This window comes from Acanthochromis polyacanthus, chromosome 8 (genome assembly GCF_021347895.1).
Source record: "Acanthochromis polyacanthus isolate Apoly-LR-REF ecotype Palm Island chromosome 8, KAUST_Apoly_ChrSc, whole genome shotgun sequence".
In the NCBI taxonomy this organism is placed as follows: domain Eukaryota; kingdom Metazoa; phylum Chordata; class Actinopteri; family Pomacentridae; genus Acanthochromis; species Acanthochromis polyacanthus.
This window is the reverse complement of record NC_067120.1, coordinates 33265113-33283699: the sequence shown is the minus strand read 5'-3', so window position 1 is coordinate 33283699 and position 18587 is coordinate 33265113. Positions and strand designations below refer to the sequence as shown.

General features: G+C 40.0%; 1 protein-coding gene across 3 annotated transcripts in view; it reads left to right on the top strand.

The window, feature by feature from the left end:
* The window catches only part of cpne2 (copine II), a 78368-nt gene extending 61067 nt beyond the window's left edge, over positions 1–17301 (top strand). For all 3 annotated transcript variants that reach the window (XM_022205588.2, XM_022205586.2, XM_022205587.2), the window contains 2 exons: positions 10712–10948; positions 15989–17301. In XM_022205588.2, coding sequence (XP_022061280.1) covers positions 10712–10948; positions 15989–16096 — 345 coding nt within the window. In that variant the 3' untranslated portion in view covers positions 16097–17301. The remainder of the gene's footprint in view (positions 1–10711; positions 10949–15988) is intronic.
* Positions 17302–18587: the final 1286 nt, after the last annotated feature.

Sequence of the window (18587 nt, the reverse complement as noted above, 5' to 3'; positions counted from 1 at the left end):
TTTTAATTATGCTAAAGTTGAACCTGTTGAGACGCTGTTGGGATGAAAATATTTGCAAATATGCAGGCTGCATTCCAGTCCCGGCTCTTCTTTTCTATTCATTTCTCACTTGAGAGGTAGAATATGTTGCTGGAGGAGTTTTGTGTTGCCAGACACAGCTGCTGACTCCAACCACAACAGCTACAAATCCAGCCAGACTGTCAGAGTACTGTGTTCTGTAGACAGACCTGCCCATCAGCGGTGTAGGTTTGGTTTTAAACTGGAGGAACTTCTTCTTTCTGCACATGCATGTAGAAATACTGAGTTTCAATCTGTGAAACAGTTGCTTTATGCAGTATGTATTTGCTCCTGTAACTGTCTGATGGATGGACGGACGGACGGACGGACGGACGGACGGACGGACGGACGGACGGACGGACGGACGGACAGACAGACAGACAGACAGACAGATCACAAGTTACGTTCAAGAAAGATAAGAAAACCAAATGTACAAAGGATCAATGTGCAAAAACATGCTTGTTGAAGAAATAAGGTACTAAAATTGCTCAAATGTGCAATCAAAGAAATTACAAAACAAGGTGCAAAATTTCTGGAATTTATAGTAAAAAAAAAAGTTTTTAAATAAAGTCTAGAGCTATCAATAAACATATGCATAAAGGGGGCTGCTATGTCCTGATGAACCAGAATTACTGGCTTTATTACACTCTGTTACCAAACTGTCGGTTGTGAGTCCTTTCTTTCAGTCTGATGGTTTGGTCACAGAAATGCTTATTTAATGTATATAAACCAACGTAAAAGGTTAAAATTAACATGAACATGGAGGTGCTTGGAGTGCAGTTGCTGCTCCGTCATATCAAAAGGAACCAGCTGGAGACCTCGGCATAGACCAAGTTCTCGCTGGAGGAATTATATATCTCATCTGGCATGGGAACGTCTTTGGATATCCTTGAGAAGAACTGGAAGAGGTGGTTTGGGTATCTGATTAGGATGCCTCCTGGACATCTTCCTTTGGAGGTTATGTGGGAACATCCAACTAGCAGGACACCCCGGAGTAGACCAAGTTCTCATTGGAGAAATTACATATCTCATTGAGCCTGGAAACACATTTGAACACCCCGGAGAAGAGCTACAAGAGGTGATTTGGCTATCTGATCAAGGGGTTTGTGTATCTGTTTAGGATGTCTGATAGGCTCCTTCCTTTGAAAGTTTTACAGCCAATGGGAAGGAGACTCCAGGGTAGACCCAGAATTCACTGGAGGGGTTACACATCTCATCTGGCCTGGAAACACTTTGGATGTTCTTGAGAAGAACTGGAAAGCATTACTCTAAAGAGGGACCTGCTTTACCTTCTGCCTCTGCAGTCTAACCCAGGTTAAGCAGAAGAAAATGGATGACATTCCTTGAAAATCCTTGTGCAAATAGAGAGCGTGTGAACCTTTTTTTTCCCCCTAATAAGCATAGCTATGACAGATGTCAAGTCCAGTCTTCCTTGCTGTTTTTCCCTGTCAACGCCAGGAAATTTTCAAAAGCATTTCATCGTATTATAGGCCGCATGATTTGATTTGCAGAGAGCCTACTAACCAGTTGAAGTAATGCTTTCGTATTTGTTTTTCACTTACTATCAACACAGTTTAACACCACCATGATTACAGCTGAAAGAACAAGTCTGCAATAGTCTTACATACGGCATAAGAATAGCAATGCAGATAATATGATAATAGTTAGATCTCCACATGCCTTAATCGGGGGGCACTGATATCGATACACGTATTAACTTGTACGTTCACACTGTTGAAATGTTATATTGTTGTTCTGTTTTTTTCCCACCTTTCCTTCCAGCTTTGGCTGCAGCAACTGTGCTGCTTTCAGTCTGTATTGTGTTTTTAAATTCCACAGTGGACAGCAGCAGCAGTGTTGGAAGAATGGACAGACCGTGAAATCAGCCGTGGCAGATGATGTTGTTTTCCTCTGAGGCACTGTTACTCTTACTTTCAACTCTTTCAGTTTTTATTTTTTCACCGTTATCACTTCCACCGACAAGTTACTTTAAGGAAAAGTCTGAATTTGCTTTGTTTTACTGTTTATAGCCACTCTAACCTCTGGGCATGTTGATGTCAGTCTGTTTGTCAGCCACTTTGTTCTGTACTAAAGTACCTTAGCATATACAGGATGAATTGGCAGAATTGGTCCTCAAATGATTCTAACTTTGGTGACCTTTTATTAACCTGGCAATAGCCAGATTAATAATTGTGTAGTAGTTGATAGTACTCCACAATATCAATCTGGGACCGCTCCATGTAAATCCGTTCGGAGGAAAGAGGCACGGATTGGACAATGCAACAGTATGTCCCGCCTCTAACAGGTTTGTTTTTAGCCAATCGCGGGATCTTCACAACGAGCGGAGCCAATTGGTAGATTAAACTCTTACCAAAACCGGTAGGTAAAAAAGCACAAACATCTTTACCATCCAGATATGCGCAAAGCACCTCTCGTTGTTCTTCCTTCAAAGAAGCGATAGGAGATTCAGCTGAAACTGACTTAATAGCAGCATCTACACGATCGTTGTCCTCCGTTGCCATGTTTGTTTTGATCTACTGGCGCTTGGTGTCACCGTCACACCCGGATATCCCGCCCATTATCCCGCCCCACACACGAATACTGCTGCGTGATTGGCCCGAACCAACTTGGTACTGTACGAAAAGTGAAGGCGGGAGCGGAGCAAGATGGTTTCTTGAGAGATTTGTGAACTCACAAATATCGTGATTTGCATAGGAATTTCAAGAATGTCCGACGGCTGCAAACACGATTATACAAACACTATACGCCGATGGAAAGCTTAGATTCTCATGAATCCGCCGGTATAAACCACTTTCAGATGCGATTACCACAGCGGGTGTCAAAAACACATTTGTCCGACAAAAACGAATATTCATCCATCCATTCTCTATACACGGCTTCAACGCACACAGCGCGACTCACATTTCCGGGTTCATTATTACACACAAAAAAAAGAATCCACAAAAAACGGCCATAATCCAACCTTTTACATCCAGATGACACAAGCCAGTAAACTATTTTGTCCAAAACATGTCCTGAAGTCGGTATAAAATCCCCGAATCGGTCATTTTCAAGGAAATGCACCTCGCGATGCCCGTCCAATATTCCCCGTATTTTTCGTAATTTTTTTAATTTAAAAATAGAATATTAGCGATTTTTTGTACTGAAAACGGCTGGAATTGACTGAAGCTTAAAGGGTTAATTAAACATTGACCTGTCAAACCTTTTAATTAAACCAAAATACAATGTAGATTCAACGGCATCTTTTAAACACAAACTTCAGTGTTGACAAAATGTTGTTGAATCAACATTGATCCAACCATTAATCTTCAACCGTAACCAAAATTCAACCTTCTTAACCCTAATTCAACATTGATTTAACATCTTTTGCTATGTGGGTAAAGTGTGATTTATGGTTGAAAAGCAAACGTTGACTCAACATTTTATCAACCTTGCGCTTTCTGTATAATTCCTACTTTAGGTCTCAACATAGATTCAACATTGATTCACCCATATTTTGCTATCTGGGAGTTCACAGATCTACAATGCTCTGCTACCTTTTTTTTCCATGTCATATATTACTCTATTCTCCACCCGTCTCAGCACTTTTACGCAGCTCTTTAGGTTTACTTGATCTCTTCACTGATGCCCTCTTGAATGCCATTCCTGCTCTTTTGCACTAAACGTGGACTTCTGAGATGGTTCTCTACCTTTATTTGAACTCTGCAAGTGTCTTTGTTGTGTCTGACTCACTTTGTTCTCTGCTTTCCCTTTCATTCACTTCACTGATCATATTCTTCTTGGTATCATACCTTCGGGCGAATCACACCAAAGAAAAGCAAACGGTGTTTTTGTGTTTACTCACCAGAAGTAGAGCAGCAGTGAGCAGCCTGTCAGGGGAGTTAGTGCTCATTATTTATCCACTCTGACGGCTGACGGGACGAACAAGTGCGTACATCTGTTGGCTCGAGCTGCTGGCATGTTGACCAGGAAGGAGGGTGACAGACCGGAGTGACAACTTCTGTCCTCTCCTCTTCTATCTTACACCTCTCTGCAGCTGAGACACTGACCAGGCTTTTCACACGTTTTCTGGCTTCCTCCATCTCATTTACTGCTTTCCGTGCCGGTGGCTTGGCTCGAGGGGTGGCTAAGTCGGTCAGCTCTGTCTGTCCAAGGCTTTGGTCCAGACTCAAATATCTCAATGGCTGCTGGATAGATTTCTGTACAATTTTGTATATGTGTTCACAGATTGGATTTCTGATTAATTTAATGTTATCTTCATAGAAAAAAACTGCTTTTCTTTCAAAAAAATAACAACATTTCTAAGTGACCCCAAATTTTGGAACGGTAGTGTATACTATGGTTTCGCAGCGTCAAAATATCAACATTGTCTTTGAGTGCATGCCACAGTGTGACACATTAGCATTTAGCTTGAAGCACCATTGTGCTTAATCACAGCCTCAAAGACCCACAATTGCTGCTACACAATTCAGTGCAAAACCATCACAGTGTTGGAAAATGCACAAATGCTCTAAAGAGAAGTAAAAGCTCTCCCATATGTTCCAGATTGTTTCAGAGTCTCAGGGCTCCATTCTGTCCCCTTTAGTTTTCAGCCATCTTCAGTCCTTTAAAATAATCAGTAAAATCTTCAGCTCTGGCCTAAAATATGCTGAGAGCCAGTGTAAAGAGGAGTGATATAGTCACGTCTCTTGGTTCTGGTTGACCTTCTGAACCCCATGACTGATTCATCAGCTTTGAAAGGCATGTTGTCTTAGAAAAAACACCAAAATTCCACCATTTATCAGAGCCAGACAATGTAAAGTCATTTGAATTACTTCACTGTACAGGTCTCATTAAAGGTTCTGCCAAAAATACATTGTTTAATCAAATCTCATAGTGTGAATATTGGTACAACGTACAACCAAAATTCTGAACTGGAGGCAGAGAGAAGTAGTATAGGAACCTATGAGCATCTGACAAACTCCTGAATAATAAAAATGTAACTTGTTAAATATGTATAGCATGTGAAAGTTTCAGTATTGGTAACACCTGTGGGCACCTGGGAAAATGTTGTACATATCAACTCCAGGTTTTTTCAGTTTTAAAAAACACTAATAAAGAATTTAAACTTTATTTTTCTTACTTTTTTTTGATTGATCACATTATTACTATGTCATATTGTGTCATGTAGCGTTAAAAACATGGCAGCTGAGTTCTGTAGTTTGGAGCTGATTAATACATGTTTTGGTTCAGGCATGTAAAACAGCAGTAATGATGGCAGACATGATGAATAAGAGCAAGTATAATGGTCTACTTGAAGTATTTCTGAAACTGTAAAAATATGACTGTACAGGCTTTCTGGTGTGCTGCTTAAAACTTTGATTATTTGCAGCCTTTCACATGTGGATGATCTGTTTATATTGCCATAGCTAACTAAGACTCAGATGACTTGTAAATTCTGGAAGTGCTCTGATTGTTGTTAGTTTCCTAAAACGCAACCTGCAGCTTCTCAGCGTTTTCCTTCACCGAGTGTCCCTGTCAACACACAGCTTTAAACAGACCATCCTAAATAGTCATCTCTTAGCAGAGGAGCCAATCCGAGCTAAGCTTGTTTGATCTGACTTCAGTTTTAGTCAGAACTAGTGAATTGCAGCAGACTGCACTTGTGACTGCTTAACCACTGGATTATATGTCAGAGGCACTAACACACAAAATCCAAAATAAGATGAAGCCTGAGGCTCCATCTCAAACCCAGAAAGGCTTTTCTATTTTGGAAGCGTTCCTCGGTGCAGTATTCCTCAAGCTGTGGGACTGTGTCATTCACGTTGGATTTATAAGAACTTCCTCTTCGGTTGTGTGAGACTGACAATAACACAGTGTCAAAAACACAATTGTGTGTCTGGCTGTCTGTAGACTGTCAGTCACTGAGGCCATGGTTATCCTAAGTGCTTTAGTAGAAAGAAGCCTCTTGGATGGGAGGTGAAATCCAGTTGTGTTCTATTGAGGCACTGAAGATGACAACGGTCTCAGGTCTCTGTGGTAAAACAACAGCTTTATGTCCCAGTGACAGACACCAATAGCAATGAGAAAGTTGTTCAATTAAATGTTCAACAGTTTGACTTAAATGTTTGCATGAACAAACTCCAACCATGCTCCCTCCCTGGCTTACAAACAGCCAATCATATCCCTTGATAAAAGAGCCCCTTCACCCCCCATTGTTCTCCCTGTTGGCTTCTGTGCAGGTCTCTCAAGGTGCAATAGTCTGGCTTTCTTTATTGAATCAGTTCTTGCATTGTAACGGTGTCATATTGCACAGAAGACAGTTCTCTGTCCTTCTAGTCATGGTTGTACTGTTTCCCTAGAGTTCCAGGACTTTTTTTTTGAAGTGAAAATGAGCCCACAATGACTAAAAATCTGAAAGAACATCCAGAAACTGCTTGCAGGTCAGAGAGTCCATGCACTTCCAGATTTTACTTGCTTTCTTTGTTAAACCCTCTAAAACCCCAAACCCACTGATGAGTTTGGAAGGCATAATATTTTTCAAACAAAAGTAATCAAAATTACACCATTTATCAGAGCCAGAAAAAGTAGTAACAGAAAAAAACAACAGATTTTGAAGCAACATGCAAATTTGCCTGGAAATGTTGTCAAATCTAAGCTTAAAATCTTGTTCCAATACATGTCCCATTTAAAATTTCACCAAAAACAAATTGTTTTCATGAATCAGTTTGTGTAAAAAAAAATTAAAAAAAAATCTTGTGCTCTGGAACAAAATCTGGAACTTTTTAACTGAACTGGGCAGAACTGCAGGCTGTCCTACACACAGTAGATAGGAGACAAGTGTGGAAATAAATATAAAAAAATGTAGTATGAAGAGCCATCATTGGGAACCCGTTTGGGCATTTTGTTGAAAGTTTTTCTTTTTATTGTCAGTTGCTGTGCTGTTTCATTAGGGGTGCAGACTTTATATTGCAGTCAATAATGAGAAAAATGTGACAAGAGCAAGAATGACCTAGAGAGTGCTTTTTGAGGCTCTTGGGGTTAATGTGTATTAAAGAGAGATCATTCTGTTATCCTTAATCATTTTTATTTATGGGTAATTTTCTGTTACTGCTGTGTCGATATTCAGATATACCTATGTGTCTTGAAAAAATAGCCTCAAGTGGTTAAATTCAAAGCAAGGTGACTAAAATCAACTTTCTACCTCCTGGTTCTAACAATAGATCTCTAAAAATGATTACTAATTATCAATATTGACCTGAATGAATCATGTTGTCGTGAGAAGTTTTTGAGCTTTGAGCAAAATTGTGACATATTTCTTGCGATAACACTATTATTTTTAAGCTCATGTTTCAAATCAACACAGCAGTGGTCACAAACAGCAGTTTCACACGTATTCCAAAAACAAGTAAGAGTGAAAATAAACTGTGAAAGCTCAGCGTGATGTTCCTGCAGATGTGCCTACAGATGTGTGACCCTCTCAGAAGCTCGGGTATCCACAAACTTTACACAAATGCTACATGTCCCCCTGTATCTGAAGAGAGTGCAGTAGCTGGGTATCATTATGCTCCCACGGTGCTTTTGTCCCTAATTGCACCCTGTCACCCCGCAGAGAACAAATACACGAGCAAAGTACACAAAAGGCTTGTACACGTCTGCGTGTTATGTGTCACTGTCCTTTTGTTTCTGTAAGGAAATGATTGCGGGCCCTTTTCTTGTTTCATATAACAGCGAGTTCAAACACGGGTGGAACATAGGAAGGAGTAGCAGACAATGAGATGTGACAGCTGTAGCAGAAGTGTGTGGACCACATGCTGGGGTCGTGCTGAGGCTGATGTGTCTTGCAGAAAGTGGGTGGGTGCAGGTTGGAGGCTGCTGCTCTGCCTCGACGTTTCTGTTCTCCAGATAATGAGAGAACCTACGACCGCGTTGGCGCCGCACACACCCAGGCTGCAGGCCAGTGCAGTCTGTCCCAGTGTGTGAGCCACCCTGTCTGTGTGCGCGATAATTATTCTCTAATGAGCGCTGCTGTTAGCACATTAAAGCGAGCGGCTTCAGAGCCCTCCCTGCGTGTGCGTGTCTGTTTGTGTGTCACGTGGAAACGCGATTGTGCTCCAAGTAAAGTGTGCGTCTTCACCTTGTCTCTTCTTATCACACGGCAACCATTTGTATTTTACTATGTGGAACTAATGCGTGTTTGTGTTTATGTCAAAGCGAGAGAGAGGGAAATGCAGTCCAGACGGTAAATATTTAGACAGTGGCACGTTTCTTATTCTCCAGGCTCTGTGCTGCAGCATATTCAATTTAGAATAAAATAACGGATGCCACATGAAAGTGCCAAGTCTCGGCTTTAATTTGAGTGGGTTTACATCAATATAGAGACAACAGTGTGGGAGATGTAGCCCTTTTAGCCCATAGTGCCCAAAGTGATTGTGAAAATAAACATGAAGTCAAATTAAACTATCATATCAAATATTTTGTGGAAAATCCTTCGCTCTCAGTGATTTGCTGAAGTCGTCCAGGCACAGATGGTTCAGGATTGCTGTGAGCTGGAGGAGTTTTGATGCATTTGGAGAAATCTCCACACACAAACTGGTCCGGTATACCTCTGCATTCATCTGGCTTCTTCCATCAGCTGTTGAATCATCAGTGTGTTCGAACACCACAGTGTTTGACAGATGGCCTTACCATGGTTTTGGTATGTTTTGGGTCATCAGCTGTATTTTTTCCTCCATACATTTATCTTTCCATCAGTCTGATAGAGGTTGATTTTTGCTTATTTTTGGGTGCGTTTGTGATCTACAATTCAGCCTTTCTCTTCTTGTGACTTACCGGAGATTTTTATGAAGCCCTAGTCATGAAAAAGACATGTACAGCTCCTCTAAAGAGGCTTTACCACCCTTAAAAGTTTCACCTTTTATTGGTTTTCAACACTGAATCACAATCTGTAAGATTCAGCTTTTTGGACAAATATTTACCCCCAAAAAAGACTCTTTCATATCACAGTGAAAACAGATTTCTCCAAAGTAGTGTCAATTAATTCAAAAACATCAAAGTATAATAAGGGATTTCATAAGTATTCACCCCCTTCAAGTCAGTGCTTAATAGATACACCCTGGGCCACAGTTACAGCATTTAGCCTGTGTGGATATGTCTCAGTCAGCCTTGCACATCTGGCTACTGCAATTTCCCCCCATTTGTCTTTACAAAACTGCTTGAACTCTGTCAGATTGCACAGGGATTGTGACTGAACAGCCCTTTTCAAATTTAGCTATAAATTCTCATCTGAATTCAGGTCTGGACTCTGGCTTGGCCCCTCCAGAACATTCACCTTGTTGTCTTTAAATTCTTTCTATGTTGCTTTGGCTCTAGGCTTTTGGTCGTTGCCTTGCAGCAGCACAAACTTTACCTCATCATGGTTCTCTTGCACACTTCTTCAGGTTGTTATCCTGAATTTTCTGATATTCTCTCCATTATTTTGCCCTCTGCCTTTACAAGCCTTCCAGGGCCTGCTGCAGAGAAGCATTTCTACATCATGATGCTGCCACCACCATGCTTCACAGTTGGTGTGGTGTGTTTGTGATGATGTGCAGTGTTTGGTGTTTGCCAAACACAGAACTTTCCTCCGCCTAAATTCGGAGTCTCCCACAAGCCTTTTGGCAAACTGTAGCCAAGATTTAAATAGAGCTTTTTTCCAGCAGTGCCTTCCTCTTTGCCACTCTTCCTTTTGAAGGTTGAAGAATCGCCAGCTGTTGTTGTATGCACACTGTCTCTCCTCTCAGCCCCTGAAGTCATAACTCTTTCAGAGGAGTTATGGGTGTCTTATTTAAACTGACCATGACTGAATGCTGAAAAGCAATAAAATACTTCCAATACTTTACCTAGCTTCAAGTGCTGTCATAAAGGGTTTGTTTTTCAGCACCATCCATCGTGTTTGCCTTGTGAAATAAGTTTGATGCTATGTTTTTGTCATGAAAATGTATTTCCTTCATTTATTTTGGTCAGAACACTGGACTAAAAAAGCGTTCCATCTCCCACCTTACCACAGATGTAAGTCTATTTTATCCACAGGAGGCTGTCTCCTGAAAGTGGTTTACTGAGCATTTGTGTATGTTTGTTTGTAAATAAAATGACTGAGAAGAGGCAGGATGAGTGCCATCTGTCTGCACATTACATCTTTAGATTCGGCCATGAAACTTCCCATTCTACGTCAGTTTAAACACACACAGATTTTCACAAACTATAGAGAAACCAGTCAGACACACCTGAAAATGTAGATGTCTGCTGTAGGTGTGTTCTTTGTTCCAGGATCTGAGTAATAATAACTTCATTTACTCATTCATCATTCATCTCTGGGGTCTTTGTTTCAGGAACAGATGGTGTTTTCCATCATATGAATGGAGCTCAATGTGCTGAAATGCAGAAGAGCTTTCATTCTGGTTCCTATTTTTCTCCTTTCACGATTAATCATGGCGATATCTGAAGCAATATTTCCATTTCTTTTTTTTAAAAAAAAACATTTTGTCACCATTATTCACAGCATAATTATTGGGGTTATAGTTGATTTCCCAGCCAGAGCTCCATTAAAAGTCCTGTTTTTGGGGGGATTTTCTTTCCATTTCGCTATTTTCACCATCCCTCTTCCCCTCTGCAGCAGTACTTCACACTCCTCATCATCACAGACGGTGTCATCAGCGACATGGATGAGACCCGCGATGCCATCGTACAGGCGTCTAAGCTCCCCATGTCCATCATCATCATCGGTGTGGGCAACGCAGACTTCGCTGCCATGGAATTCCTCGACGGAGACGCCAGCGTTTTGAGGTCCAGCACGGGAGAAGAGGCCGTTCGGGACATCGTGCAGTTCGTCCCTTTCAGAGATTTCCGTAATGTGAGTATTGGTTGAAGTACTATACGCATACAGACACATAGAGAGACAAACCAAACTGAAGCCATTTCAACAAAGTTTCGTGTTGAAGTTTGTGTTGTCCAAATTTTGATGTCAAGATTTTCATTTTACTGGAAATGTATATAGGTTCCAAGTGCTGGTTATTGCTTTCCTGGAATACTAATAAGCACTATCCATATTGGCACTTGGTAAAAAAATGTGTCCATTTTGTGTTTAAAGCTTGTTTCTGCAGCCCCAAAGAGATTGAAAATTATTAAAGCAAGTACTGTTGTCATAGTCATAATCTCAGAATGATTTTAACTGCACTTTAATGTGCTCACTGGATAGTTTTGCACTTCACTTGATTAACCAAATTTTATATTTGGTGGTACTTCTGATAAATACAAAATTTTAATCATAGAATGTAGTTTACACTATAAAGTGTAATTATGCTACACATTATTATTACGGTATTTTTGTTCCACTGAGGCTACACATTACACTACAGGTTTAATTGGTGCCCCATGTGAGGCAGTATTGCGCTACACATATGAGATATATGAGACATGAGACTGCCTTCAGTACGCTGTAGTTCCACCACACAAAAAACACCATATTGAGATGTTGACAAACTAAAAGAACACTTGATTTACACTAGACACTGAAATACACATAGAGGAACAAATACTGCCATAAATGCTTTGACTTTGTTGAAACATGAATATTCAGAACACACAACCATCTCTAAACTTTTAAAAGTTTGTGATGAATCATCCATAAACCAAATGGGTCCCAGTGAAGTTCAATGTCTTCCAGTCACCAAACTAACGTGTCAACCTGTGATTTACGGCGTCACTTTGACTCCATCTTAGGTCTGCAGTAGAGGTCGTTCCTAATGACATGCTGTCATACTGTCTGAATGTAAACGTGTTTCTAAAATGGCAGAATTTTGCTGCTCAGGTTGCAGCTGATCGCACACACAACTCTCACAGTATCCACTCTATGAGGGTAGCTGCTTGGTTATCTCAGACTCAGCAGACACACTGTGAGTCGTGTTGTGTTAATAAGCAAACAGTGCATGTTAAACCTGTTAATGAGAGTTTACACGTGTGCTGCAGGTGAGCGCACAGGTTAATTAGTGTGTGCACATTTTCAGGCTGTGCACAGGAGAGCTCATTTAGTGCATTTTGGGGCTTTTTGTCATGTTTTCATGTGTGTACTTTGTCTGTGTGGGCTGCTACTGGTGGGCGAGCTGACTTCCTCTGTAGTGGGAGGAACAGACAGTGTTTTCTGGCCTCATTCCAGGTTGGTGGGAGATTGAAAGACAGCAAATGAGTGAACATAGAGGAAGAGGGAGAAATGAAGCTGAGAAAATGTAGAAATTACAGTGACCTGACATAATGAGCTGTGCTGGGCACGCTAACTTTCACCGCAGATTGTTAGAAAGTTTCTTTAGTTGGTGGTGACTCTGAAATACTCTGAAAGTTAGGTGCTTTTGTTATACTAAAATGTAATAGTTGTGTAGGAATACTTTATTACAAGTAAAATTGTACTTAAAGTGCAAGTAATTCTGCAGAATTTATGAAAAATCTAGTTTATTTAATTGTAGTTATTGATGCAGGAGAATTTATTAGCAGACTAATGAGGACATTTTAAACTGACTGTTGTCTGCACAAACCTGAACCTGATCCTTTGTTTACATCTGCACCACCGCAATTTGTAGCAAGATGTTAGTAATGAAAATGTGGAATAATTTTCTTAACATATGCAAAATTATATATCAATAATTGCTTAATTGATAACAGAAATTACGTATGACAATAAGTCGTTCTTTGATGATACTGTTGTTTTAGTTTATAGGCATATGATTTAGGCCACAAGGACACTTTTGTTTCAACTGCTACTGGCATATAGGATCACTTTTCTATTTGATGTCAACTTGACTCAGACCTATGAGCCCTGGCTGCAGGTCATTAAGCATCACAGAAGTCTTTGTCACGGTGCCTCATTGGTAGCTAAACCCCAAAATCCTTTGCCAAAATGAATTTGCCTGTAGTGCAAGTGCAAACAACCAAGTGTGTATTATCCAAGGAAATGATATCAGATGAAATTGGCAGATTAAGTAATAAATGACTTAGATATGACTGAATTTGGGCAGAAAAACGTGATTGGGACATCCCTAATCTGTACATTAATGCAGCTGGTATATGTTTACAAAGGTTATATTTTTACTTTGTAGACTACTGTGTAGCTTGTAAATTTAAAAAGATGCATTTATACATGACAATAAACCACATTTAGTTTGTTGGATTTATGTTGTGCTATTAATCTGAATCTGTAAAGTAAGTAGTAACGAAAGTCATTCGATGAATGTCGTGTAACAAAAGTATGTTTCCGTCTGAACTGCAGTAGATTAAAAGTACAAAGAAAATGGAAATACTCAAATAAAGTACAAGTGCTTTTAAATTGCAACTCAGACAGGACTTGAAGTGTTATTTTCCAGCACTGATGAGAAAGTAATGCATGTACTGTAATCAGGACCTGCTTTGAAGACCAATTCATGAGAGCAAGCACAGTGTAAGTAAAACTTCAATTTTTCAACAAGTTTCTAAACCAGGGTCACTAAATGCGTCATACTTACAAAGAAGACAATAAGTTTCTGAATCCAGATTTCAATCAAAGAAAGGTACAGTTATTTAAGAATGAGAACAGAAAATTTGCATTAGTAAAACAAACCCTGAGAATAAATTGTTTGAAGATGAGCAGAGTTTTCTGATCTGTAATCTTGGAGCAAAAAGCTCAGCTACCTTAAGTTGCTGCATCACCAGGAGCTCTCCTTCTGACTAATGCTTTGAAAGGAACTAGAATCACTTTGTTTTCAATTCTAAATTTAGCAAGAAGCCAGAGTGAAGGCAGCACCAGGTTGATATGGGAGCTCTGTGGAGTCTTAATTAGTAATCACTCAGCAGACGTTTAAGCTAATGTAACTGTGCAACAGCTTATTTGCTTTAAGACGACAGAACACTTCAAAAGTGAAGAGATGAGGAAACAAAGCAATGGGCGCTTTGTTTTGGCTGTTAAAAAAGACAAGAAGAGACAAAGGTATTAGCTGAGAAGAATGGGACTGAGTAACTGATTAGAGGGGTTTCTGGAAACCAGCTTTGAATGAGAAACAGGGAAGCGGTGTTGATATTTTTCAAAGGGCTGGTTTTAAATCACTGTGACGAACTGCAGGATGCTCTGAGTGATCCAGACATTCAAGTCATTAAGACATTTGTGCTGAGGGTATCAAAGTTCATAAATGATTTCATAAATACATGGACATAGCAGTGATAATAAAGAAACAAAACTGCCAGATAGTGTGCATTGAAGGGGAGAATTTAAGTGGGTGGTCCCAGGATGGAGCCCTGAGGAACTCTAGAGGTCATTTAACAGGCTGGTCAATAAATTGTATTATTTATCTTATTTTATGTGTTCTGGCTTCACGTTTTAGCAACTAGCTGCAAATATTTGCTGTCATTTGGATACCAGAGCAACGTAGGCTCAAGTAATAAAACCCCGAGTCTTGATTTGTATTTGACTGCGACTGGGTAAAGTGTCATGATTTACTTCCGGTCTTGGCTAGCCTCTGTTCCTCTAGCACCTGTAACTTCATACAATTTCCATTTCAGCAGGGTTTTATTAGCTGTCCCTGCTGCATACTGTACATATGTTTGTTCCAGGCCACTGGGACATCAATGGTTGGTTTGTAGACTACTGTTTTGAGGACTCATATTTGGCATTTAGCAGGCACCATCTTACTCTTTTGAAATCAAACTTAATAATCTTTGTGTGAATGTAATTGAAAACCATTCAAACAACCTGTCAATCTCAAAGACACTCCACATTAAAATATCCCCTACTTTTTTGTCTTTTTATTCTAAATGGGACCATAATTTACTAAATGAATGTTGTACTTTTGAAGGAGACCTGAAACTATCAATTGAGACTATAAACTCATTTGGGAAATGTTCAGTGAGGTGACCGATCAAGGGGAAAGTAGCAACATGTTCCTCATTGACTTCAGTACAATCTGACTTCTTTTTGCCAACAGACAAGTCGCCCCCTGTTGGTTTTTTAGAAAGAATGCACAGAGCTTCTTCAAATTCATCAAGAATTTTTACTTCGACTCAATGATGAAACTGTTAGGTCTTGGTGGTCAAAGGTCACTGTTGGCTCACAAAACACATTTTTGGCCATGACTCAAGAATTCATGCAGTAATTATGACAACATCTAAATAGAATACACTGATGACACCACAACACCAAAACTCAGGAACAGAAGGAGAGATTGTGACAATACTTCACATTTGGCAGGATACTGAATTGGTGACACTAACGTTGGGTGTCCATCTTGAAACCAAGTGATTGTTTAGATCTTCTGCGTTGATGGGTTGAGGATGTGTGAAGCATCCATGTTTTAGAATCTGTGGCTTCTTTGCTGCAACATCCATATTTGAAGCATTATCTACTGTTGTATATAGTATCAGAATCATCTTTACTGGGCCAAATGTGAACACATACAAGGATTATTTTGTTTCTGTGGATGAACCTACAAACTGAACTTCAGTCTGGACAATCGTGGATGTAAACAGCAACTTGACTGGTTGGTGGAGGTGTACAATTGTAAAGTGACAGTTCTAATTAGACTTCAGAATTGGTACAAATGACAGTGAGATTTTGAATGAAGTTGTCTTACATCTTCAGCAGAGCCTGGAAGTTCGTGTTTCCACTCTGAGTTGTAAATTGTTTCTGTGTGGGCTGATGAGGCTGTTCCACACCAAACTGGGAAAACCATTTTTATGACTTCATTAACAGGCGCTTTATCATGTTGAAACAGGCCATCCCAAAACACTGTACATGCAGATACGATTGTCATACTGGAAAAGTCATTCGCATTAGTGGCAAAAGAGCACAAGAGGCAATCAGAAGTGTCCTGACCTTTTCAACCCTTCAGTGTTTTTGTAGAAGTTAATGCTTTGTTTTAATCTCTTTCTCCGTCAGGCACCCAAGGAGACCCTCGCTAAATCCGTCCTGGCCGAGCTGCCTCAGCAGGTCACTCAGTACTTTAAACAGCGGAATCTACCGCCGACCAACACGGCGCCAGAGTGAGATGGAGCCCAACAAGCTGTACAATAGCTCGACGAAACCTCTCTTCTCGTTAATACAGAACGAAAGTGTGTATGTCAGCTGTGAGCTAAAAAATAAATCAAACATTGAAGACATTCCTGCCATTCTATTTGCAAAGTTTTTACTGGTTACAGGATGTTTGGTCAATATCTAGTGTGAATCCATCAGAAGTGATATTCTTTGTTTCTTTAAGCTAAAGATCTACGAAGGTGAAGGACCTTGCATGTGTAAAGAGTCCAGATGATATGCAGGTTAAAACGCTGACCATTTTTAGACAGATGAAAAATGATTCATTGAGATGTAGAGTTTTTATTTTGCTTTTTTGCATGTGGATGTGTCTTGTGATTGATACCATGTGATACATACAACTCCTTTGTGTGAAGTCCTTTCTAAGCTGAACTGTATCAGTGGTTGATTCCTCTCCCGTTGTTGTATGGATCCTTTTTGAGGTAGCAGATCAGATGAAAGCTGTTTGTGCTCGTGTGTGGTGGTCTGACGGACTCAGCAGAGCACGATTTCTTCACCCCGTCACCGGAGGGAGGTTTTTATTTAGAGGTTTTGACCAGCAGTGGTCTGAGAGGCGGGTATAACGCTAATCGAAGAGGACGGACTCAGATTAAATGTGGTCATAATGGCAGCTGTAGCACTAACACAGAATAGATGTGGGATACTGTGGGAACTCATTAGGCTGTTAAATATGGGGCCATTTTGCTAGCTTTTGCAAAATCCTTGCATTTCTTATGACTTTGGTTCATCCTGCATGTCGCCAATATCTACTCACTGTTTACGAACTGATGCTGATGAACACAAACGCATGATGTTTTTTTTTCTTTTTTGCCAAATTATGTATTTATCAGATTCTGTAAATATTTTATGATATTCTGTTGAAAGGAAATGAAGTATTACATGACAAATAAAGATGTTGTAACTGTCAGAGTTTTAAAGAGCAGAAGCAGAGAAGTTTCTGATATGCATATATATCGAATGTATATTTCTATGATGCCGTTTGTGTTACGATAAGCCAACGTTTCTGCCATGTTTTTAATGTACTTTTTATGCAGTGCTGAATTGTGTAATTAAACTACCACGTGTATTGCTGTGCATCTTTGTATTAAATGTGTTCACTATTAATTTTATAAAGTTGTGTCTGTGTCCACGCGAAGGTTAATAAACGGAAAGGAAAGTCACGCGCGCTCATGTCTCTGTGAATGTTGGATCAGCACCGAAAAAATACCTAAAATGACAGCAAAGAGATGCAAAGTAACTAGAAAGAGCTGCAAAATGAGTACAAAGCAATATGAAGTCACCACAAAGAGACACAAACTGACTACAAAGAGATAAAAATCTCACCACATCAGGATGCAAATCTGTTACAAAGATATGCAACACAAACATGGAGATGCAAAACAGCTGCAAAGTGAGTAGAAAGAGATGCAAATTGGACACAAGGAGGATACAAATTACTACAAAGAGATGAAAAATGACTACAGAGATGCAAAACAAGCAAATAAAAACACTAAACACCTAAATCAGAGACAAAATTACTACAGAGCTGTTTTGCATGCTACAACAGCATGCAAAACAGCGAATGCGCAGATGCAAACTGACTTCAAAGGAATGCAAAAGAACGACAAAAGATGTTGAATTATCACAAAGAGATGCAAAATGACTACAAAGAAGCACCAAGTTTCCATGTATTAGAGGAGAGACTGTTGTATAGAAACAGAATTGTGGGTGGTGAAAAAGACACTTGCAGCAGATCTGTCTTTAACTCCACATGACTCACCTCTGATTTTTTTCCTGCTGATTTTGCTTGGACTGAGGAGATAATGAATTACATGCTGTCGCTGCCAGTTAAAAAGACTCAGTTGACACAAAATGTTGCATTGGGAAGAAAATATAACAATTCCTACAAATATTGTTACAACCATACAATCATCCTACAACCTTTGTCTGTGGATTTCTTTTGGTTCAGTGCTGCTGCCTTTGGCACAAACCGCCTCGAATGCACTGTAATGATTGCCAGATTAAAAACAAATGTGACTGCTGGGGGACAGATTTTCATCTTGTGCTTGCTACGCCTCGAGACTCAAATCCCCTACTGATATTTTCTTTGTGTATGTTAGTTATATTATTTGTTGTCATGGCAACTCCCTTCACAGCTACAATGGTGATGCTGAGCTTCATCTGTCGGTTAAACCCAGGGAAGCTGCCTTAATGATGCCGGTGAACTGACCACAGAAAAACCTCGTTACTGAACATGAACACAGGGTGAAACTATCTCATGGTCTCATCTTCACACTGTGAAAAAGCTTTACAGAAGCTTTGAGCCCGTCTCATACCTCCAGCAACACACATTTGGAGAAACATTTCTTCCGCTGAAAGACAACGACAAACACTGGACCGTTAAGGTGGTTTAATCTCACCGGAGACTTTACATTCTGATGCAATCTCACCTTGAGTGCCATCCTGT